This window comes from Styela clava, chromosome 6 (genome assembly GCF_964204865.1).
Source record: "Styela clava chromosome 6, kaStyClav1.hap1.2, whole genome shotgun sequence".
Taxonomy (NCBI): domain Eukaryota; kingdom Metazoa; phylum Chordata; class Ascidiacea; order Stolidobranchia; family Styelidae; genus Styela; species Styela clava.
Window position 1 is genome coordinate 12,060,101 of NC_135255.1, and position 25,718 is coordinate 12,085,818.

General features: G+C 34.9%; 1 protein-coding gene across 1 annotated transcript; it reads left to right on the forward strand.

Moving 5' to 3' along the window:
• LOC120331338 (uncharacterized) lies at positions 1 to 23,671 on the forward strand. The gene is made up of 31 exons (XM_078114119.1): positions 1 to 220; positions 2,737 to 2,879; positions 3,885 to 4,006; positions 4,487 to 4,617; positions 5,170 to 5,331; positions 5,759 to 5,867; positions 6,294 to 6,462; positions 7,014 to 7,283; positions 7,899 to 7,976; positions 8,327 to 8,399; positions 9,039 to 9,197; positions 9,753 to 9,850; positions 10,834 to 10,980; positions 11,322 to 11,397; positions 11,478 to 11,633; positions 11,865 to 12,020; positions 16,145 to 16,270; positions 16,605 to 16,748; positions 16,959 to 17,107; positions 17,428 to 17,614; positions 18,100 to 18,273; positions 18,700 to 18,864; positions 19,826 to 19,930; positions 20,180 to 20,332; positions 20,944 to 20,994; positions 21,121 to 21,276; positions 21,529 to 21,705; positions 21,932 to 22,120; positions 22,362 to 22,533; positions 22,828 to 22,915; positions 23,164 to 23,671. Exons 1-31 carry the CDS (start codon positions 70 to 72, stop codon positions 23,206 to 23,208), a joined length of 4,281 nt encoding a protein of 1,426 aa, XP_077970245.1. The 5' UTR covers positions 1 to 69; the 3' UTR covers positions 23,209 to 23,671.
• Positions 23,672 to 25,718: the final 2,047 nt, after the last annotated feature.

The window sequence follows — 25,718 nt, forward strand, 5'->3', positions numbered from 1 at the left end:
TTGTTAATAAAATAAAATTTCCATGTCCTAATCATAAGGCATTGGAGTAAAATAAATATCCAATCAAAGATGAGTGGGCTACGAGTAATCATTGTAGGAGTCTTCGTGGGACTGATTATAATGTTAACCACGAATCTGGATGTCATCCGCTTGAAAATGTCAACAAAAGACTCGGTGGAGATAGAAAGATTTCGAACAAGGAGAGCTATTGGACACAAACGTAAGTATATATTACATGCTTGAAAATATTGGATTTTTATGATCCACAAAGGGTGACCCAAAAACGAAAGCCCGTCACCTTTTTGAATATGTCCTAATCCTAGAAAGAACATAACTTTCGTGTGTCTTAAGTTACTGAAACGTTGGGTATAATCATACGAACAGAAATTAAAGTGTTGAATAAATTTTAATTATCGGGTCTATTGTGCTTGACTATCTAATTAGTTTGTTCCATTTTCGCACGTTTCAAACTCCAAAAGCCGATAAGTCAGTTTTTCAAAATTTGACTTTGCACCCTCCGACACGGACGATTTATGGTAATTCACATCCCTAACTCTAGAAAAGGGATGGGAAACCACCGACCCGCGGGACACAGAATGACCCATTGTGATTTTTATTTGACCCGCCAAGTCAGGAATTGGTGATAAAATATACCAACAGCTCGGAGTGATTTAGACTCGATATTTCTGGAAAGACGAGTTTTAAATAACAGGTAATGTCATATTCAAATTTGGAGCGACGAGCTACAAGATAAAAAGTTGAACTATTTTATTATCTTCGTGAATATCCAAGCATATAATTGATTGAATATCTTTCGCAATCAATCCAATCTACTCATTTTTGAGCTATCGGTCACTGGACATTAGCGGGTCAATTAAAATTTTGAGGTTTTTATCACAAGATTGACATAATTTAAGAATGCGTGTAAGAAGTCTTGCCAATGATACGTTGAACCGACTGGGTTCAGTGAATTGAACTTCGGCTATGCTTCCTATAAATTTGAAATGTCGGTATTTGATTTCATAATAAGATTATGTTTTAGTAATCTTCCCTTTTTCCATAATGAAATATAAAACGGACAAAATATTGCTGCTGGTATTATTCCAGTCTGCAGGTCGCAAAGGAAAAACATAAATCGTTATAAAAAAAACGCAGGACTGGCAGAGTTATCATTGACATTACTTTGACAACCCAGTAAATAACTTGATTTATAAATGCTTTTTACAGTTACAGAGACATAACTCAAATTCCTGCAAAATTGCAGTCATTTGTCACCCATAATCTAGCGGAGTTGCGAATCTAAAAGCCGATAATCATTTTGTCTATACATATTCCCGCATTTAGAGATTGTAATATAATACTCAAAGCGGCGTTTCCCAAATTACGTAATTGAAAATCAGGCCGCCATTAAACTATATTCAAATCTAAATTAAAAAAATAAATAAATAAATAAAAAGATAAAATTCACATTTAACTAAAATATGTCAACATTGACCACATTATTGATTATTCTGAGTTTATCAGTTAAGCTTATCGATTCTGTTAAGAAAGATTGAAAAGTTACGTGTTTTCAATTATCCATATCCTGAGCGAATGATAGTATTTCACCATAAGTGTATGTATGGCTGTAAAATTAAATGGGTACCAAGATCTATACAAGTATATATGGTCTTAATAATTCAATATCCAACCTCCACTCCGCTGGAAACAAAAAATAGGAACAAGGGAGCAGTACCCAAATATACGGACGCAAAGTTGATAGTGATGCATCAAAAATATAAACATGGCGTTATTATAACATCAGACGATCATATTTAGTAGTGAGAATGACATAATCATGTAATAGAAGACAGCAATTCTCAAATATATGGGCACGCAGGCCCAAACGAACTAGCTCGCGTATCAAATATTTACAGTTCCTGTACCGTAGTCTTCCCAGCTTGCACTGACCACCGGATCGCGACGTCATCACACAGTGAAAAACGAATTTCATAGAGCGCACGGAATTTTAGGAAATAAAAGAAGTAACAGCATATACAAATAAAAAAAAAATTCAAAATGAAAATAAATTACACACAAATATAAATTTCATCTGTATGTATTTCAAGTAAAAAAAATGTTGTTTATGTGTGGCGTTAAGGCGAAACCTGATTACGCTTGAGAACTAAACAAAAATATTAACTTCCAGAAGTTCACAAGTTTCAACTCGAACTGAGAGATCTCGGTGGAAAGTCACAATCAATCATTCAACAATTTGAAAAATTCTAAAATTTTAGCCAGCGAATATTAGTTTACATGAATATTTGAAGGGTTTGTTTGGAACGAACACATGTGCTCATCAGTTTTGTGACTATTTCAAAGAAATGGCTAATTAGTTTTACTGACATTATCCATCAGGAATAAACCTGCTCTAAGCGGCGCGTGGGTGGTGGCTCGTTTTATAGTACGATCAAATTTCAGCCGAGGGATTGAGTCCAAGCTTTCTGGACAGGGGTTCCCGAACTGGGATACATACCCCCAGACGTGCATTTAAGTTTTTCAAAGGATGCAATTGATTGAGTAAAAGGATATTCTTTCCATAACCTTGATCTGCCTTGAAATATTATTTCTTATCATCTGATGCTAATTATATATGAAGTCCTGAGTTTAAGAACTACTTAGAAAGGTACCAATGAACAAAAAATTTAAGGGACCTTGTTTTTATACTTATACAAAAATGTATTATTAACTTTCCAGCTCCTTTGGTATTTGGAGAATGCGGAGGAAGCTCATACGGAAGATTTGGTTGGTTGGCATCACCTAACTTTCCAGGAAGTACATATCCGGCATTATCAAGCTGCAATTGGACAGTCTCAGTTTACCCCAGAATGGTCATTCGGGTGAGTCACTTTTATTATTCGCAACTCCATTTATAGAAGATCTTATATTTCTGTATTTTTCTTCTATTGAAATCACGCTTCACGCAATGTACAAATTCTTATTAAAAAGTTAAGCCAAAATATGAGATAAAAAGTGAAGGACATGACATATAAAAGACACACTTGATATATATATAATACATATATAAATCATATTATTTAGATGAACATCTAGAAGAAAAAATCTAGTAAATGTATTTTATACACTAAGTAAGATTATGCTTTTCGTAGATTTCATAATACAAAATTTGCATATATATATTAAACAAATTAATCCTTTGGTTTAGTGGATTCAAGTCATGTCTGTCTGTCTTGATGTATTAGTTGCTCGGAGATGCATGAACTTTGCATAGCTCATCTTTATGTATGCAAATTTGGATTGAGTATGCTGAAACCAGAAATATATATAAAATCATTTTCAAATATATTTTGGATTTTTTCAATTTTCAAGGTCTTGATTGTTTTTGAGTATGTCAAGGTTTAAGTGCATTAGTATTATTGTTTACGACAACGACAACAACAAAAAATTTTCTGAGTGAATGGTATTTTGTAAGCTAATAGCGAATGTTTCATTTCTCGGATTCAAACTATACACTCATCATCTCACTCGTGTGTCTCATACATCTCACTCACTCTCTATATTATCTCACTTATGTATGTAATCAATTCGACCTGCAAATATAATCGAAGTATATTTGTGTTTTTTAAAACATGGTGGTTTCTTAAATATTAGTGATTTCTTGTACAAGGTTTAATTTAAGAGACTACTTGATATATCAATCAGAATACTATTATTTAAAAAAAATCTTGTTCCTACCGAAAGGTGTCAGTTATCTTTGACGCTTTGCACAAAAGTTATGGTCTCTTTAAGTTTAGAATATGTTCCTAACTACATTTGAGTCTGTTCCAGGTTTCTTTTTTGTGTATATAGCTGCTTGAACATATTAGTCATTACTTCAATTTTAGTTTGACTTCGTATTTATGGACATGGAGGACGCCCCGGTTCAGAAGAGAGGAAGCTGTTATGCAGATTATATCATGTTGAGAGAAGGACCAAACGATGGAGATCCTTTAGTTGGGGATCAAAGGTGAGAGACAAATACCGAAAGCTAACGTTACTTTCGTATTGTAAATAACAGACTTGCACATTGCCAACATTTTCAAATTTGAATTTACTCGTCGTTTCACAATGATATGTATAGTTATATTCCATCATCATTTTGTCAGTGTTCTTCTTTCTTTTCAATGGCCTTGATTTATCAGTTTGATCGCTTGCACTTTATGGAAAAATACACTACATATAATGTTGGAACATTTCAGTCTTGTTCTTTTTTCCGCGGCACTATGTGGCGAAGCCATATAAACTCTTTTGCCTGCAGTGGGTCATTGATTACTCCACTGGAGTTTCACACCCAAATTCAATAAAAGATGGCCATTCAATTATCGGTAGCATTTCACTGGTTAATTATTTTCAGTGATATTTTCTTTGTGATTAAGAAGTATCGTATAATTTTTCTTACTCGATTCAACATTAAGTATTTACTTGAAAATTCAAATTTCCTTTAAAGGTTTTGTGGATTTGACACAAAATTCAATTCAGTTTATTCAAAATCGAATAAAGTTTGGGCTTATTTTGCTTCCGATGGAGACATAGAGGGAGAAGGATTTGCTGTGAGATGGACAGCAGTTGAACCACCAAGTACGATGTTATATCTAGTAAAAATGTTGTTAGGTCGACTGTTTTTACTCCAAGTCCAGTCCTGAACCCGTTTTATTTGTTTGTTGCTGTTTCTCTCCTTGTTATGGCTAAAACTAGAAACTTGAAATTCATTTTAATTACAGTCTGCTTTTTTGTTAGCTGTACAGGTTTTATTGGCATTCGAGTTGAAGCTAAAATCGTACCGCTACCAGAAATATTACTGTAAAACTACACTTCACAAGTAGAAAGTCGGCGTCAATTGAAAAGACGTAAAAATGAATCATCGTAAAATCGCTATATTGGGAATACAAAAATAGGAATATTTTCCACAGCAAATTCTAACCGCTATATTTTCTATGCTGGTTTATCGACAGTAGTGACCAGTACTATCACATGATTAACGTCCAATATAAAAGTTTCTCGTCTCTTATTGCACCGTTCGGAGGGTGCAATCATTCCTGCCATTCACAATTGGTATATTTCTGCGACACTGCTAAAATGTCAAATGGCATGCTCTTCACGTCACTGACCTAACTACATTTTATATTGCAGCAATTCAATTTAATTGTGATTTTGAATCGATAAATGATCTATGTATGGGTTGGGAACAAAGTACGGAAGATCAATTCGATTGGGTAACTCACCATGGACTGACCCAGTCCGGAAAAACCACGGAGACCGGACCAACAAGAGACCACACACTTAATAGCGCCCGTAAGCGGATTTTCGTATCTACTATTCGGTTCCTTATAACTGTTTGAATCTCTTTAGGACTTTGCCAAGCATCTGTATTTACTTACTTTTTATATTCTGCGATGTAGGAGTCACTGCTGCTTGAAGTCGCGCCTTCTGTCACAAAAATTATGTTAATCGTACATTTATTTTCCGAATCCATTTTCTTCTTAAGGTTTTACCTTACTGTTGTCGGATTGTTTATTTATTGTATACAAGTTCATCTAGCTACGCTAAAATCAACACCACTGTCTATATGAAAGCCCAATTAGTCGGATGGGACCCTTCAACTAGAAACAATATATCCATCCCTACACCTAAGTATGTAACATTTGATCTGAAAGCTAGAACATTGGTGTATAACGAAACACGTTATCGGATAACAAACTTTGTTCTTTATTTATGACAGTTGGAACATATGCATACATTGAAGCATCGGGCCGTAGAAAAGGCGAAAAAGCGATTTTAATGAGTCCACCGATACGAATCCGGAATCCAATCCAATGCTTCAAATTCTGGTTTGTTGTTCAATTTTTATTATTGTTTTTATTACTTTATTTGATTTCACAACACTTATTCCCAAATAAATGACAGTACCTATTATAATTATAATGACTACAGTATTCCCATTTATCGTCCAAATTTATTTATTCATTAAAAATTGTAATGAGCGAGTTTTTTTTTACAAATCAATTTTCTAATGTTATTTTGGTTTAACTTATATAGGCATATTGGATCAAGAATCGTGAGCTTAGCATTAGTTTATAAAATTCACCAAGGGCCAGACTATTCCAAGCCTTAGATTATTCTAAACCTGTTCTAAGAAGCTTGTAAAAATCTCGTTCAGACAAAAGGTATGGGATATCTCACAGAAAATCGGTTGTTGTAATATGATAATTTCACTTCTTCTGAAGTCCGTACGACATCCAGTAATCGTTTTCCAGGTATCATATGAGAGGCGATACAATGGGAACACTGAAGGTATACATGAAACAAGTTATTCCAGATGTCAGCAACACTACTGCTGAACTTATATTCAACAAAACTGGTGATTTTGGGGATAGATGGAAACGATCATTTATAAATGTAACGTCTTCACCACACAGAGTACAGGTATTATTTTACATCAGTACATCAGTTCAGTATACACATTTTCTGCTCCGAATACTTTGGGATTATATATTGCTTACTAAATTTTATATATTTTCTCTGAATTCAATCTATTTTACCTAATTCTTTTTCGTATTTTGCTCTTTTCTATGAATTACCAATTTGGGGATCAGGAAACTTGATATTCTTGTTGGTCAGGATATAGGTAAATTGTACTCGGGAAATTTTGTACAATTGTCTTTTTTCCTCAAGATATAATAAAAAAAATTTCGGCTTTCAGACTGAATTAAAACATATATTTGCTCAAAAACGCAAGGCCTAAACATGAAAGTATGCGCATGAAAAACGAATTGAAAATAACTACTTATATATGAAGATAGATAACTTAGCGTGACTGCAGACTCGATTTTATTTTTTCCTCCTGTAACCCTAACAGTAAAAAAATCATCAAAAAATGGCAGAAAGAGTTCATACCAATATTCCTCAATCAAAATTATGCAATTGTGCAGCTCAATCAGTCTAACACTCGAAAATGTGTATACTTCGTTTGGCAGTTTCTCTTTGAAGGAATTCGAGGTTCAAGTTACAAAGGAGACATGGCCATTGACGATATTTCTATAACACGCACTCCATGTCCAGCTCCTGTAATAAGAACCACTACTACTACAACAACAACCATAGCAACAACGACCACTAGAAAGCCAAGAACTAGAAAGGTTCGCAGACCTAAACCAACTGCGACAAAGAAACCACGAAGAACAACCACTCAACGGCCTCGACCAACCAGACGACGGCCACGACCCATAACAACAACCCCTCCATCAGTAAGTTTGAAGGAGTATAGTCTAAACCAGGGGTTCCCAATTTTTTTTTCAAGACGACCCCAAAGTCAACTTTCAAGTGTCCAGTGCAACCCAGGGTCAATATATATATATATATATATATATATATTTCATGGAACTTTAGAGCTTCTTCCACTGAACTTTTGAGATTGGTCATGTGGTGGTATTAAGTAAAATAAGCTAAAACCGAACAGTGATGTCACAATAATCACCTACTTTCTATAGCATAAGCATAGAGCGATGCCTATTGGACTGTTTTACAGTGTGCCATTTACTTTTTACAGAAAATAAAAGGTACTCCTGAAGTATGTGCGCCAAGATGTCGCATAACCTGAACCCTAACCTGGTACACAACTTGAGTTCAGATTGTGCGCCATCTTGGTGCGCATACTGCAGGAGGTCCAAATAGAAAATGTATGTATAGCATATATATATATATAGTGCATTTATTCAATGTGGAACAATTTCATATGGACTGGTCCGAATCGCTACATTAATTGAATTTCATACTTGAACAAAGCCCATTATTGAAAATTTGTTTTTCTTCTTTTAAATAAAGTTTAAAAAAAGTTTTGTTTTTATTTTTTTTGTTCACAGAAAAAATGTGCTGGACAATACGAATGTTTAATTGTTGGTAACTGTATTCCGCTGAGTTACTTCTGTGACGGTGTCCCGGTAAGATATTTTTAAACATTTTTTATAACACTAAAATGTTTCAAACAAATTGCAAAAGAGTTGCAAACGAGCAGAACGGTATTGATATGGATATACGTAAAATCCAATTTTTTCAGCTTCTCTTTTGCATATATAATGAAAACTACTTATGGTTATTTCATACCGAGACTTATTCTAGTAATAAATTTGGCTGTAAAATAATTCAAACTTAATTTGATAGATGGTATTCTTGATCTATTTGCCAAATCAATCCGTACGTTTATTTCTATTGCCAAAATGCATAGAATCACTGTAACATAGAATCACCTTGCTTGGTTCTTTCATAATTTCAATTTTGTAACAATTAACAGGATTGCTTACAAAAGGAAGACGAAGCAAATTGTACCACGTCCGCCGCGACAACTACTGCCGTACCGTTGAATGGTATTTAAATTTTGTTTGCAGTGTGTTTTTATGTAAATCCATTTCTTTACCTCAATATGAAGCTATATCTGCCGACTTTGGTTCGGAAAAGCAGATCGGAAAGGAAGGAATAATTAAGTATATTTGGTCACTTATTTATTGAACAATGATATGGCAATTCTGTTACCTCCGTTATATATGTATACGAAGAAACGTATATCTTGTCAGATATAGATGGGGAGCGCCATTTTAGTAAGGACGTATTAGAAGTATATATAAAAAACATGTTTCAAAAAGTTCAAAACTTATGAACACGCCAGCCATCGATAGGAAATTTGAATGTACAACTCAGTTTCTACATCCTAGTTCCTACATCACGATAACATGACCAGAATAACCTATTTTTCTCAATCTTCTTCACCTCGCCCACACGCTATGACGTCACATTTTTATTTATCATTGACAACATGCGTCTTGTATTTTATTGTATTATATTCATGAGCAACATTCACGATTGAAATTTAAATATATAGAGACTGTATCACAACCTGCCCGATTTTATGACATATAACGAAGCACAGTAGTCCGTGACTTTATTCTGAGATGAATCTCCTTTACTTCTGACTAAGTTTTCGTGACCTTGCTTGGTTATTTCTTCAGCCTGGAACCAATGGGGACCATGGACAGCGTGTGCGGTAACCTGCGGCGGGGGATCTATAGAACGGACGAGAACATGCAATAGTGCACAGCAGGATGACTTTGACGCTTGCGATGGAAGTTCGATGGAAGCGATGGAATGCAATACACGAATTTGCCTGAGTAAGACGATGTTTTGTTGTTGTTTCATTTAATGTAACTTAATATGATTTATATAATGTTAAATGATATTCTAATGTTTAATGTAATTTTGTACTTTTCTTATGGCTAAATAATATTTATGTCGGTACATTTTATTTTAAGGTTTAGTATAATATTCAAAATTTCTAAAATTATCTCACAGACTTGTAATACCGATATACAGCAAATTTTAAAGAAAAGGATAATAGAATATATGTGCTTGATTATAAATGAATACCTTCACCGGAAATACATGCAGCAGAACCCTAGGTGCTTCTGTTATGCGTATATATAGTATGGTCCATACAAATGAAGACGTCAAGACCAATATCACCGTATATCTATTGCTAAAGATGTTAGCATGTTGCTGTTAACTTTATTAACTTTGCTACCGCCTACCTAATCCAAAGCTTGAAAACACGCGAACCGTCATTCCACAACAAATAAATAAGTCTTCGGTGACTTTGCAGAAGTCTGAATATATATACAAGACAACATAAATATTTCCATTCTAACTGATCGGTGTCTTATTATCAGGTTGGAACGAATGGCAAAACTGGGGAAGTTGTACAAAGTCTTGTGACTCCGGAATTCAGACAAGAAGTAGAGAATGCAATGGTGGAGAACAGGGACAGGTAAAGTTCATTGAAATAGCACCATTTTCTTCTAAGCTACATTCTTATTTATATCTTAGACCAGTGGTTCTTAAAGTATGGGTCGCGACCCAAACATGGGTCGCGGAAGGTTTAAAAATGGGTCGCGACAAGGTCGTCAATGCAAAGGCAATCTAAGAGGAGAAGAACGAATTTTCAGCTTTCCCAATGTTTCAATTTAGCTTCTAAACTCTGGTATTTAAAAATAATGAAATAAAAAATTTCATTCACGGAAAGAACTGTCTTGAGCTCATTGTTACATCACAATTCTGATATGCCAGTAACGTGTATTATTTTTATGGTATCGGTAACCATGCACGTCGCTTGTCGTTGTGTTGACCGCATGGAATGTCGTCTTAAGGGATTAAAATAACCAAAAATGGGTGTCTTTTTGGTAATGAAAATTGTAATAGGCGACGCAATGAAAAAGCTCGCTTCTCGACATTAGATTATTCAATATCTAGAGAAAATGTGACTTCATCTCGAGGCACCATTTACCGCGAACGAAGCAGTGCGTGCACATGTGACGAGTAAAAAGTTGTATATTGCGAGAGATACCGAAGGCCAGCTAGGATGTCGTGTTTGCGACGGACAGCGGACGCCTTTTCTGCTACAATTCGCGACAAGGCACCTGTGCGAGCGAGGATATTTGGCACTGACGGTTATCAAAACTAAGCTCGCAATCGCTTCGATACCCGTGACAACTTGCGTATTGCGTTAAGTAAAATAGAGCTGTGTATTGAAGATATAATGAAAAAGGAAATTTCAGTTTCATCAATCTCACTGATTCAATGGACTGTTTCTAATAAATAGTTGTCTGTATTTGAGTCAAACTGTACTAACATTAAAAACACATTTTGCGTTTTTTTCGGATTGGGTCGCGAGTATTCATAAAACTCAGATTTGGGTCGCGCTCGAAAAAGTTTAAGAACCACTGTCTTAGACTGACTGTAATTTTACTTTAGGCTGGTTGTATTGGACCTCTGATTGAAGTCGATTTCTGCAACAAACAAAATTGTCCCAAATGGAACAATTGGTCCGACTGGAGTCAATGTCAAGCAACATGTGGAATGGGATCAATGTCTAGAAACAGGGCATGTGAGGGAGGACAGGTAAATACGAGTATATTGAATTAAGGGTACAGATTGAAAACGGTGTTGTTTCTTGACATTGTGACAATTAAAACGTGAAAAAAATAACTTAGAACATCAAGTTTTCATTCCCTTCATTTCTCATTTCCTATCATTCTATTTTACGCAAACTTTAAAGTTATTCATTCTTAAGTAAGTTTATTCTCGTTAAATAATATTTTCTATGATTTATGTGTGTATATTTAATCTTATGACATTACATTTATTGGGACATCTTCCCCTTGACTAGTCATTCTTTCTTTAAAAGTATTATAGTCTTTAATTATTTATTTATATATGTATATATTCTCATGCATCTAAAGATTGGGGATTCAGGTTGTGATGGCAACAGCACAGAAACGAAAGAATGTATTCGTCCCAACACCCCAGCATGTCCAGGTTAGTAATTTTTTCTTGCTTTTTAAGACATCGTCCTATTTTTATTAGCCATACCGGTACTACAAATATTACTTTTTTAGAATGGACCGACTGGGATTTATTTGGCCAATGTAGCGTTTCATGTGGAGGAGGAAAAAAAACAAGACTCCGATATTGTCGACAGGAAGACAAAAAAGGTGAAGGATGTCCAGGAAGTTCGACGGATACAGAAGACTGTAATTCACAAAAATGCCCAGGTAAAATTTTGTAAGAAATCCAAATAACTTCATAAAAATTAGGCTCACTTTATAAGTATGGCGAAGACAGACAATTTTTACTATGTTTCATTTTGCGTACAGGTCAAGAATCCTAAAAAATTTTGGTGTTCAATTCTTAAACAAATATAAATGAATATAGTTCGTTGAATATTTAACATGAATAATTTTCACAAGCTGCAAGAAATTTTACCGTGCAATTGTTCGGTTCAGAATGGGCTGATTGGGCCCCATATAGTCGATGCAGTTTATCTTGTGGAGGTGGTTACCATGGAAGAAGAAGACAGTGTATGTTGAGCGGTACATTAGCTAACGGGTGTTCTGGTAACTCCATTGAAAGTGGATTGTGCAACCAACAACCGTGCCCTGGTGAGTTTTATATAATATTTTAGAATCTATCCAGCTTCAAAAACAAAATGGAAAGCACATGATAGGTCGGGTTCGTTTATCTCTCAGGCTTGTAGTAGCCTAGTAACATCGCTTACAAATCTGATATTTTCTATTTCAAGTTCAATAATCCTGATTTATATCAATTATATTTGTTATATGTTATTGGCATTTCGTTTCACGATCCATCAAAGGTATTAATTTAAATTGTAATAACTCTATCTAGTAGTCTACGTATATATACTACAGTTGCCATGGCAATGCTGAGATTAGACGGATACGCGCGAACTTTTTCTCGGGATATCGTGATGATCAGCGAACTTGTTCTTGAATTATGTTTTAGCCGTTAGACGTCCACAGCAAATGGTTAACGTGTACTGCAGCTAAATACTAACGCTATATCTGGCGTTTCGAAAGTTATGTATTAGATTTATGTAAAGCGTGGTATGTTAAGTAGCTTACGTTGTGACATACATACATTTTCTGAAACAAGGAATCGATCCTGTTGTTAGTGAATTCGATCCGAAAAAGAAATTTTTGAATTCCTTTACTGGCTAATATAATAAATCGAATATTGAACGTCACGAGCTTTTGGAAATTTTCGATAATACTTAAGTTGGCCATTGTTGATAAAGCCCTGGCATATTCACACAAGCTATACATGAAATACGTATTAAATCCAATCCAGAAAACTCCAATGTTCTAATACAAACAAATCTGAAAATATTACCACATGTTAGTATAGATGCCTCACCCAATAAATGCGTGCTTCGCTAATCGTGCTTTATTTTATTTTTTCATTGTCACGTGGCGTGATTGTGCAGAAGCAACATGTTTTATATAATACCCGTTTGATTCCATGATTCAGCATTTGCTGGTGACATTGAATGTCTGAAAAGTGCGGATACGTAGGATTTATTTGATTACTCTTCGGAACTGGTTTACTAGATTGATCGATGCACAAGGAGATCACTCTCCAAACACGTCGTCATCTCGAGGTATTTCACTGTCATAGAAGGTCGAAGACAAGATGACGAAACGACGTAGCGTAAATCAGATTCCTTGGAACCGACCAACCAGACAAGACAACTTGTAGCCTCCGGCGATTTAATCGTTTCGCGACTAAATTAGATTATTTTATTTAGTCATAAGTAGTCGTAGTGGAAATACAACATATCTACTTCTGTGCTGTCGCTGGGCTTATAGATTAATAAGTTTTCTGTATAATAATTGGATACGAAGTACGTGTTCGGAGACTAGGCCATCGTTACACTATAGACGGGATGTTTTATCTCTTTGATATACTGCTATTAGGTAACAGAGCATTTTTAGTCTGACATGAATAGCCTCAATAATTATAGCAAGCAATAATGCGATTTAAAATACTGGCAACTTGTAACGGACAACAATGCCCTTTTTCGCAAAATGAAGTCTATTAGTAGAATAGCAACAGCGACAAGTTGTGGCAGCTAATTTCAAGCATAGATTTGAGGACGGTTTGAAATATTTAATGATGTAATATCTGGGTAGATATAGATAAGAAATTGGAGACATACATATTTTTAGATTCAGAATATGTGACATGAGGTTTATGGTAAGATTGCAAGTCGTTTCACTCGCAATTGACATCATCCTGTTTTGACTATTAAGCAAAAACGTTTTCAACTTGTACCGGTAGCATGGAAAATGACTATAAGCTTATTTGAGATGTAATATAAAATGATGCTTATGTTTAGTTATAGTTCTAGTTTAGGCCCCAACATGAGGTTTCCAAATTTACTCTTTTTGAGTACGTTTATTTACTTATTTGCACCATCTATGAGTGCTTGGAGTGATTGGGGTAAGTGTAGTGCCTCATGTGGAGCAGGCGTAAGAACACGAAGAAGAAAATGTGAGGACAATGAACTCGAATGTGATCCCGGAACCTTTGTTAAAGAAACGAAAGAATGCTACACACCGCCATGTGGAGGTAATTTTACATTATATATTTAGATTTGAGGCTATTTCTTAGATAACTTCTTTGTACTTGAAGCTAAGTTGAAATATTTTCACAAGACGTCCATTAGACCAGAGTTACGTGATTTTATTATTTGTTTCGTAGTTTATACAAAATAACCAGTCAACGTTATTTATTCTGAAAACAAAAAAAAGATTTTAGAGGACATATAAACTGAATGTAATCATATCTAAAAACTGTTTTGTTTTTTTTTAATTCGGGAAACGTTCAGAAAATGGTACTTGCAAATAATGCAACAGTAACAAAATATATAAAACTTCATTTAGGTCATTTAATTTTCTATTCGACTTTTTATTTATAGGCTTGTGTAAATTAATTTTCCTAAAAATGATTCGGCACAAAAATATTTTAACAGCTCATTAAACGTAGTTACTGAGTATTCGTATATCGCTATAGGGTTCTCAAAACGATTCATTACACTGGACACCAATAAAAATATTCTGGGATTTTTTTTTTATGAATAAATCAAAATCGAATATCAATGATATAATCTACTATTTTGAAGCAACTTTGAAATTAAAATTTCTGTTTCAGCTTTATCTTGCTACGAAGGAATGTCATCTATGACCGGAGGTATCGAGGTTGTCAACAATTTTAAATTGAGGGAATGTCCCGAAATTACTTTAGCTCCAAAATCTAGAGATGGATCTGGACGTAAAGGTCTTCAATGTTCAATGACAACTCTGAAAGTGAATCATGGAGGAGTTGAAGGTAAAATAGTTCTGTTCTATTCAATCATTCCCTAAAACTGCATTTCTTGACGCAAACAACTTTGAAACATACTTTTAAATACACAGTGCGAAAATGTAGTATTTATACATATCCTTCGGTGTTCTCAAAAAGATGCTTAAAATATAATTCTGAATTGAAGATATAGAAAATGTATTGAAACCGTGGTCTATCACAGTAATCAAATATATATATGCATTCAAATTTTGTTCATTAAAACAAGTTTTATCCCTGATTAAAATTTTCAATTCATTTCCTTTCAAGTAGTAAACGTACTAACTAACATTTTAATTCCCCTTTCTTATCTTTCTCGTTTTCGAATCTTATCGTCAAAATCCCAAAACCTAGTGCTTGAATATTTCTTATCATGGTACGTACGTACATATAGAAAAATCAGTAAAATGGTAAATGTAAACACCTGTATACACTCGTACTCGCTCAACACACAATAACTCACATAAATTTCCTTTTCCACATTCACACAAGGACTCTTACATATTCACACATACAAACACTACCCTTCAGCACAGATCCAACCACATCAATTTTATTTGCTTCCATTTCTTTAACACAAACACACTTACATAACCATGCAAATGTTTTTCGTGTACACAAAGACTTATATCTATATACACATACAACATACAACCTTCCACACACAAATGTCTGAATGTCGTTTTCAACTGAATTTTCATTATCTAGCATTCTAGTCTATATTTTTGTGTCGTCATAGCGTTAGTTTTAATCCGAATAATTCTTTTGTATCTTACAGTTAACATGCTCCAAGGAACATGTTTGAACGACGAATTATGTTCAACGATGAATTGCAATCGGTATTCAAAAATGATGAAACAATACAACATCATATCTTGCGAGACAAAATGTTGCAAACGAGATGGATGCAATGACCCTGATCGTTTTAAATCAGATGTTGGTGATCCCAAGGATCGTAAGAATGACATAGTATTATTATGACATAGTAAACACATATACAGTAGTTTAAATACTGACTTTTGTGTTAGTACTTTTGTTTGAAAGAGCAAAAGTCGCTGCTTGTCTAGCGCATTATTCGGAGTGAACGGAGCGGAGCAAACTCCCAATAAAATTTTTGATGATTTTTTTTTATTTTATATTATTTTTGTGCATGTCTGATACGTATATTTTTTTGTATTATTTGTTTTATCTTGTTTCTTCAATTTTTTATTGCACTGTATTTTAACGTTAAAAATAAAATCACATACAAAAATCTTTTACATGGATGTATTTACCGCATAAGGTCATTGGAAATACATGTTACAATTTTTTTTCAAAAATTCAAGATTATCTTGCATAAGATAATGAAGAATATTCATTTCCACAGCGGACCCGTGCGAAATATCAGCGTGTCAGAACGGAGGATCGTGCATAACAATTAGAGGAGCTGGAGGTCTTCCTGATTATGTTTGTGCCTGCCCAAGTGGATTCAGAGGAAAAAATTGTACCGAAGGTAAAATATTTTTAGTTGATGAAGTTGATGGTTTTGTCTGATGCTTATATTTGCTTGAATGAAAGAAAATTGATGTTAGGTTGGGATATTGTGTAATGTTTTCCTGATATTTTACTTGACTGACGTTTTTTTTTTTTTTATATTTGCTTTGAAAACCAAATCAAATAAAACATTTAAAGCATAAATATTAGGAATATAACTATAGACATTTGAACGCGTAAGTTTCGTACAAGAAAATAAGCGACTTTGAAAACGCCATAGACTGTTTTATACTCGCCATTTGTGCCATTTAGTCTTGAGTCTAAATGAAACACATTACCATTGTCCTTGACAGCTGCAGCAAGAGTTTGCTACACCGGTGTATCCACGAGAAACGCAGTTGAACCAAGCAACGCTCTCATGCTTCCAACATCATGTGCATCGTCAGCTGATTCCTGCATGATTGCTACAGTTATGACTAATGTTGGCGGATTGGCAGGTGAGTTATCCTATCAGTAAGTACGCTTGTCAGAGTCACAAAATAGTAGCGAACAAAAGACTACCGAAAAAAACAAATATTTTCAGGGTACTTCTACCATTTTAGGCGTCTAAATATACCTTTTTATTTCAATTTCTAAATAGGGTTGGGCAACTATATCATAATGGATGACATAAATATCATCACGTAATTTAATTTTGCACATTTTAGCATACGTTGATACTGCACAGTGCGCCAATGGAGCTATTTGTAAAGGACTTACGTGTGATACTTTGAAGAAGACGATGCCAAATTTCAACGTAGTTGACTGTAAAATTATATGCTGTGACACAGATCTATGTAATACTGCTCCGATGGACGTAAGAGTATTCTTGATTTGGTTTCGAAAAGCCCAATAATATTTGGTCTCTTTATCACAAAATTTTTTTTGAACGTTTAGAATATTTAGTAATCCTTTTTTGTTTCTGATATCAATGACGCCATTTGCCGAGATGTCATAAATAATAACCTTTTAAAATATAATCATATCATAAATATAATCATGAAAATGCTACACAGATTGTGAAATGCAGAACAGTTTGTATTAACCTCTGTTAGATTTAAAAAACGAAGATTTTACAGAAATAGCAAATGATATTATAAAAAATTAAATTAAATTATTTTTTAAATAAAATCTCAGTTACCAGTCTTTACAACAACTCCGTACACGACGACAAAACGGCCAAAAACAACACGAAAACCCAGAACAAAGCCACCACGAAGAACCAGAAAACCAAAAACACCAAAACCATCCAAACGACCACAACGTACCACGACACCCAAGACAACAACAAAGCCGACACCAACTACCACAGTCGACACATCAGGTAGGCTTCTAGTATAGGCCTACTGTTTGGTACTTGTATAATGCCATTTTGCACATCCACTTTTTTCCGTACCATTCGGTATGGTTTATGATTAGTCCAAAAATAAAATCTTTGCAGAACAAAGTGAAGATTTCGGTTATCAAATTCATTAAAATACATACTTTTAAGATAGGATATTAGGGACATACATACCTGCAAATTTATAAGTATGAAAGAAAATTCAAATTCAAGCACGAATATTGGGCGATTCCATTGTTGGAACAGACGCAGGCTGATTCCTTTAGAGTACAAAGAGTCGAGATTATCTGAACGTTATTACTGACAAGTATGCATTCGTAAAAATTAATAAAGCCCAGTGTCATATATACTGATCTCAATGCATATGAAAAACAATCTACCACACGTTGTTACGATGATTAATTACACCTTCAAACTTTTCGTTTGTGCAAAAAGCAATACCAAATCTACAATAATCTTTATTTCAGGACCACATTGGAGTCAATGGCAAGATTGGCAGAGATGTACGCACAGCTGTGGTTCCGATGGAATAAAACAAAGATTTCGTTTCTGCATGAAAGGAGCACCAGGAATGGCAGGTTGCATGCCAAAGGAAGGAATGATTGAAAAGGAACCATGCAACACAGAAAAATCTTGTATAAGTAAGTTTTATCTGATGTATAATATCGAAAGTTAGCTGTGTAATACACGTAGGAGTCCTACTTTTTTCTGGGTACTCCCGTAGTGTATGTACCAGGTTAGGGTTAGGCCATAATTTTTATCCGATTTTCCTTATTTTAGTTATATTACCAGTTCGGGGATTGTCTGTGTTAGCCAAGTAAATTTCCCCCTGACCATAGGTTTTGGTCCCTTTATACAACTTGATGTCGGAGAACAAAATTAGTTACCTCCATATTGGTACAAACACTTCTGGAACGCCTTTTTCGGACTATGCTAAAACTATAGCTCCGGGACTGCGGAATAAAAAAATGAAATTTTGACTATTCGTAGTATCTTTCCAGTGACAATTCCGGTCACCGATTTTACTTAAGCATACAAAAATGAACTAATGATCGGTATTTCACTAGATTGGAGAGAATGGAACAGTTGGCAATCTTGTTCTCGTTCATGCGGAGGTGGTAAACAAGAGAGAAGACGATCGTGTGATGGTGGGGCTCCGAACAGTGGAAACTGTATGGGAAACGATTTGGAAGAACAACAATGTAATCAACATTCTTGCGACGGTCCACCACGTAAGGAAATTTACATCTTCAACGAAATAAAACGCTTTCATAGCCGAGTTTGAACATAAGTTGGCAAAAGTTTTTATACCGAATGAAGTATTCTCGATACTGTTGTATTGTACCGATTTTGATATGTAATGGATCCGGATGGAATTATTATCCGGGCCCGTGGATATTAAACCCGACCCGACCCGAGCCCATTTTACGCGAAATCACTCTTAAAATGAGCCCCGAAAATTTTGCAATGGTAAAGTATAGGAAGAATATTTTCGGGGGTCAAAGGTCGAGGAAAGGTTCATTCATACAGCTTCTTCTCTGATCTATTCAAATTATTTCTTTTATATCAAATATTCCTTAGTTTAGTATCCAAAACATAGTTTTAGTATATATTTTTATTAATTTAAAAAAAAAAATTCAGCGATAGAGAAACCCGACCCGACCCGAAATTTGGGTCGGGTCGGGCTCCAGATTTTGGCTCTACCCTGTATACATATACTAGCCTAGCTGTTAAAGCATTACTTAACTGTGTTGGCATCGCAGGCTATACACTCGGGTTCAAATTCCATGCGCACCACCGCCGAACCGTCTTTCTGAAAACAGCATCCTTACATATCGATATCGATAAGTTATCATACATTCGACTAATTTCATTGTTCCGGAAAGTAATAATGGCAACGATATGAGTATTCACAAACTGAATGGGGTTGGCATCAAATCTCCTGCAAGTAAAGCATCAGAAATGAAAATCATATTTTGTTGTTCCGCGTATGCTCAAAAAAATTTGAATTTTTCGCAAATTCATTTCCAAATTAGCAAGACATCAGTATTTTACATGAGGTAGACGTAGAAGATAATACGTGACAAATTACGTATTGAAAATTATATGAATTCAAATTAAAAAAGGAACCATATTTCGATTAAATAAATATTTCATTATTGTTGATTTACTCTTTAAACCTTACATTTTAAGCAACTACGACGACCACAACAACAACAACAACAACAACTACCACTACTACACCAACTACCACCGCGACTACAACAACGCAAGCAGCAGCTAAGCCAAAACGAGCAAGTACGTAGACAAAATCTCAACTATTATCACAACAAACACTAAACTGTTCATAAATGTGATGTTAATGTTATAAATTTTATTTATTGATCAGACAAGGGATCGCCTCAATTAATATTGGTCATTCGTACTCTAAACTTGATCAAAGTATTCACTGTAAATAGCACATGTATTTGCTTTACCTATTTAACAGTATGTGGTTTGAAATAGATCTGACGCTATCAATATCATTTGGTAATTATGTTTATTCAGGGTGGGAGCAATGGGGTGATTGGGAAACGTGCAGCGTAACTTGCGGTCAAGGTACGCAAGAAAGATCTCGTTCCTGTATTGGAGGAAGACTTGGAAGACGAGGTTGCAGAGGCGGTGCCAAACAGAAAAGAGATTGCAACGATGGCGATTGTGGTAAGTTTTATTACAAATACATTCATAGTCTATTTTACGTGAAATAAGTATTATTAGTATTGTCGATTCAACTCCCGACTAATCTTCAGTCATGTAAAGTTATCAGACATTCAATTAAGTTAAACCATTTGTGCTCGAACAAAAATATGGGTTTGATTATGGCTGCATTGATATGAGCACGTTAAAGTGCGTATCAAAGATCTATTTCTATATCAATCTGTTAAATCTGTGGTCGATAACCACCAGGACGCGACCGAGTTACTGGGTCGAATACTTTTCCATGGCCAATGCTTTGAAACATCTTTATAATGTTTAGCGCAATTTCTTACTAATTTTCAACACCACGTATGCAAATCATATAAATTTACACAAAATAATATATTCAGCAATGTTAATTTATTTTTAATCAACAACGAGCATTCGAATATTTTTGAGGTATTTATCAAGTTAGTTGAAATGTGATTTTGGAAGTTTGATTCGAAAAAAATTTCACTTATTAATTGGCCTGCAATGCGAAAGCGTTTGCCGTCTTTTAGGGCCTAGTTGATCCTGAATTGAATGTTTATTTAATTATTAATTAAATATTTTTAAATAAAATAAATTTACTTTAGTGACAACAACTGAAGCTACCATCCCAGTCTCGACTGCAAAGCCAAAAGCTCGTAAGTATTTTGGTTTTCAATTTATTTTCAACGTCCTATTGCCAATATATTTGGTTTTAAATCGCTAACTCCGAGGTAATCCCATAACCACATCATATATATAAGTATATGTACCTTTCTTGCCAGGTTGGGGTGACTGGGGCGATTGGGAAACATGCAGTGTTACATGTGGTAAGGGTACGACTAAAAGATCGCGTGCCTGCATGCACGGTAAAATTGGAAGAAAGGGATGCAGAGGCAAAAGGAATGAAAAGAAATCTTGCGATAAAGGACTGTGTCTCGGTTAGTAATTATTCATATGAATTAAACACACTGCGGTGAATTTGCATTGGTCAGTATTATATATATAATAATATATATATATATACTGACAATACTAAATAAAGATCTCAGTGGATGTAAATGTTTGTCAAGTTACAAATCTAATAGATAATATTAAAGAATACTTATGTGGCTTCAATGTTTTCTACATTTCTACAATGTTTCACACACTTACTTTGCTAGATAATACGAATCCTTCTTCCATTTCATTAGTCTTAACTACGACTTCGGCTGCACCCAGTACCGAGGTACAATGTATGAAGCGCGACGCGAAGGCATCCAGAAGAAATGGCCGCCGATGTCCATTTGAATGTTCTGCCGATAGCAATTGTGATGATGGAGAGAAATGCGTTTGTGATGGACTTTGTGGCAAAACTTGTCAAGATACCAGTAAGTTATTTCTAAAATGTACTAAATACATAAATAGACATTGAGAATTAGTTTTAATACCACGAAGAAGCTAAGAATGTTGAATGATTGCCTTAACTTTCTATGTGGTTATGATGAAAAGTAAAAATTATGCATGTTCTGGAATAATTTGTAACCAATGTTCGACCTTTTTCACCGTGACCATTTATGAAAAAGCACGTATAAACATATCATTTCTATATTTTAGCTCGGAAATGTATAAACATTCTTTCTGTCGAAGAAGACGGTACTAAAATATCTTGCTCAAATGGAATATTTGTTGGATCAAAATGTACATTTTCGTGTGAAAGAGGATATGAATTGAAAAATGGTCCTGATGTTTATTGCCAAGGAACGACAAAATGGACAAATCAAAGAAAAATACCAAAATGTGTTTGTAAGTATGAATTCAAGTTTTTAAGTCAAGTTATTATACTTCAAATTTGGTACACATCATTACATCGGTGATCATTTTCGCCAAGGGAATAGCAGAGGAAGGTTATCATGCGTGGTGCGCAAGGTCATAATACCAGGACTTACAGTCTGTGACTACCTGTTTTACAATGAGATAACATGTGCGACCTGCCATATAATTTTGATGGAATGGATTGGTAATCACGTGTACTTTTACATTTTAGCCTCTGGAACTATACCAGAAACGACAACCACTGCTTTTATTGCTGCAATTACAACTGCTTCACCTATTTCTCCGGCCCAAAAATGCACTTTCAAAAACGATGCACAAGATTCTTGCTGCGGAAAAATTCCACATATTTCTAAGAAAACTCGATGTTGTAATGGGAAAGTTCGGTAAGTTCAGGAAAATGAAATTTCTGTACAATCCTCCCAAACATTGTTTCTCTACGACGTAGCGCAATGGATATTCCCCCCAAGCTTCGACTTCTTTGTTTACTTCTGTAGCATTGGCCTCTCAGCGAGATATCAATGGTGACGTAACAATTGAGATTTTAGGATTTTTGAATCAAACTATAATGACTATGAACATGCAAGCAAACCAGATTTTAAACCCCATCTCGCGAAAACACCCTCAAAGTGAACGGTATTGTTCGGTTCTGTTGTTACATGTTTTGTTTCATATTCTAGTCCTGCAGGACCAAGCATGACGGACTGCTGTGGTACCAGACCATACAACCCTAAAAAATCAGGATGCTGCGTAAAAAGTTTATATAAGGTAAGTTTATAATTTCAATACTTTTTTATTTTAATTGATAAAATCGATGTTCTATGGCTTCCTAGTTTTTTCATAGTGTATGGAATATTCAAACATACCGTACAATGCCAAATAAAAGATCTGAACTAAATTTAGCACACGCAGAGCCCAAATTGTAAAAGATTTCCTATGGGTTTTCGATTTATGTGGCTAAAATATACAGGTAACATTTTTCTGTTTTATTTGACGATTTTTGATTTTTGTTTCAGAAATCCAATCAGAAATGTGAAGATGGCAAAGTGGTGAAGAAATAATATAGTTCCAGCTCGCAGATTTTTCTACCGGCATCATGCTTAGACAATTTATTGTCAACCTGTTATCCACACTGTTTACAAATGTACCTTTTATGTATTTTATAAACATCTATACGGAAAATGAGCATTAATCTTTTTATTTTTGAAATTTCGAACCTAACATTCTGAATCTACTGATGGTAATTGAATATAACGCAACATGCAAATGTCATTTCAAATGCTACGGTCGATAGGCTGAACAGCGGTCTGGAAAAGTCATTTTACACCGAAGTAGACAATAATATCATGTTTATCAAACTAAATTAATAGTACTAATTAATTTTTCACTCGTTGCATAGTTACAATTGAAAAAAAAAAGAAGATCAATTTGAATTATGTATTAAGAATAACCTTATTTTCAAGCTTCAACCGCCAATAGTTGGACTTGTTAAAATAAACAATACTTTCCTAACGCACCAATGTTGATTATTCTGAGTTACCTTCTTTGAGTACTTCTTAGAACTAAAATTGCTGGCGAACCTTGCGTGCCTAATGAAGAATACCCACGCAAATATTACTTTGCAGATAATACAGCTACGCGTTTATTGCGTCAAAAAAAGATAGCACTATCTGTGGACTGCAAATTAAAACGAAATCACAAAAAAATTGGCTCTAAACTGTTTAGGGAAGAACAAAAAATAAAAGTGAAAAAGCAGCAGGCATCGTGCATGAAGCAATCAGCTAGCTATTCAATGTAGCGCTACTGAAGCAATTATACGATATCTACAGTCTCATTAGAATAGAATAAGCCTTCACACCAAATTTGAAATGCAAATTACCTACAATACTATATCACTGCACTCATTTAAAAATGTGGGCCTCTGCAAACTTCTGTGGAGATGATGTGGCCCGCAATCAAAAAACAATTGCCCACCCCTACTCTAATAACAGATTTTTGACTGAGTTAGAAGTAACATGCGTAAACGGTTTGAAACGATGAACAGTATATATATTTCCGACAAAAACTACAGTTTATCTTGAGAATAAGCATGCATTGTTATTCGTTACAAGTTGCATTGCACAATATCAATCAATGCACAATCTTGACAAAAAGGTCGTTCGACTCGAACATAAAGGGAAATATATATATATATTTATTGCGTTTCAAATGTGGAATAAAAATTACAGTGGAAATCGAATATATATATATAGGTTACCAAAACACTATCAGATATGGCCTGCTACAAACAAAACAATATTTTGACAATGTTTCTTGTTTCGAGTTATATATGTCAATATATTGGTCAGTGGTGGGATTCAGCCGAGTGGCACTGGTTCTATAGAACCGTCTCACGGAATGTTATGGAATCAGCGAACCGGTTAGCATTACTGGTTACTGTCAATGTTCTGTTTGTAACAGAACCGGCTGAAAAATATGACTTTTGTGAAACAACCGGCTGACAAAAAATTTGAATCCCACCACTGATATTGATGCTGTATCACATCTTGTGATCTTCAAATATAACTGATAAAGTTGTCTATAATCGTTCCGCAAAATAACAATGCGATAGTTCAGTTTAGGTCATCTCCGTCTTGCTTCCACTGGACAACCTGATGAACAGCGAGTGACGTTTGAAACTAACAGCAAGGCATCCCGTGAAATTATAAGATAGTTCAGAGCTAACATTTTTGAATCAGAATCGGTCTGAATGTTGTTGCGAGTAGCCAGATAGCTACAGGGTCGTTTGAAAGTTTGCTCGAAACGGTCGTAATGTTCGAATGCGTGTAAAGAAGTCTGGTTATTATCAGTTGTTTTCTTTGGCTCTACTCGTTACTTATCGATTGTAATAGGTAAGTATGTTGATGGGTATTTGTCTGTCTGTTTGTCTGTCTGTCTGTTAGATGCACGCGATATCTCACGAAAGCGAGATTGAATCTGCTCCAGATTTTGCATGTGTATTCATCATATGTCGTACCAGAAGCCTATTGATTTTGGATGAATTATGTCGTATAATTAACGAGTTATTAATTAATTTGTGACGGACACAAGGTGTCACTATGGAGTAAGAGCGCTGTTTTGGGGATCCCCTAACTTTCGATTGATAAGTCTTTGGTCTCTGACCGATATTCTCGTTTTTGATTTGTGCGAATTAAATATATCCTAAAAAATAGACATTCGGGCGATCTGACACGGGGCACGATGCCTACAGAAATCTCAATTATGCCTCAGTGGGCCGTTGGCTTGTGAGGCTATAGGGTTGCCCGAAAGTAACCGGAATAATTATTGGACTTTTTTACTAAGCATTCACTGAATTGATTAAATTTTTAGTTGCTGTCGTCAATTATTGTGCGCGGGAAGCCGGCATAGCGTTGTGCATCGCTCATGCGGTCTCAGAATTGTGATATACGTGTTGATGAAAGATTTTTGATGTATGCTACTCCATGATATCGCTGTGTTCGACTGACTATTCAAGTGAGCAAAACATAAACTTATTAACTAATAATCTGCTGATGCTTACATTATCTTGCCT

Bases quoted from the DNA above. Each gene is read 5' to 3' on its own strand.
- LOC120331338 (XM_078114119.1), top strand. From the start codon at position 70: ATGAGTGGGCTACGAGTAATCATTGTAGGAGTCTTCGTGGGACTGATT. The intron at 7,977-8,326 runs GTAAGATATTTT...AACAATTAACAG, and splicing joins ACTTCTGTGACGGTGTCCCG to GATTGCTTACAAAAGGAAGA. The intron at 17,615-18,099 runs GTAGGCTTCTAG...TCTTTATTTCAG, and splicing joins TACCACAGTCGACACATCAG to GACCACATTGGAGTCAATGG.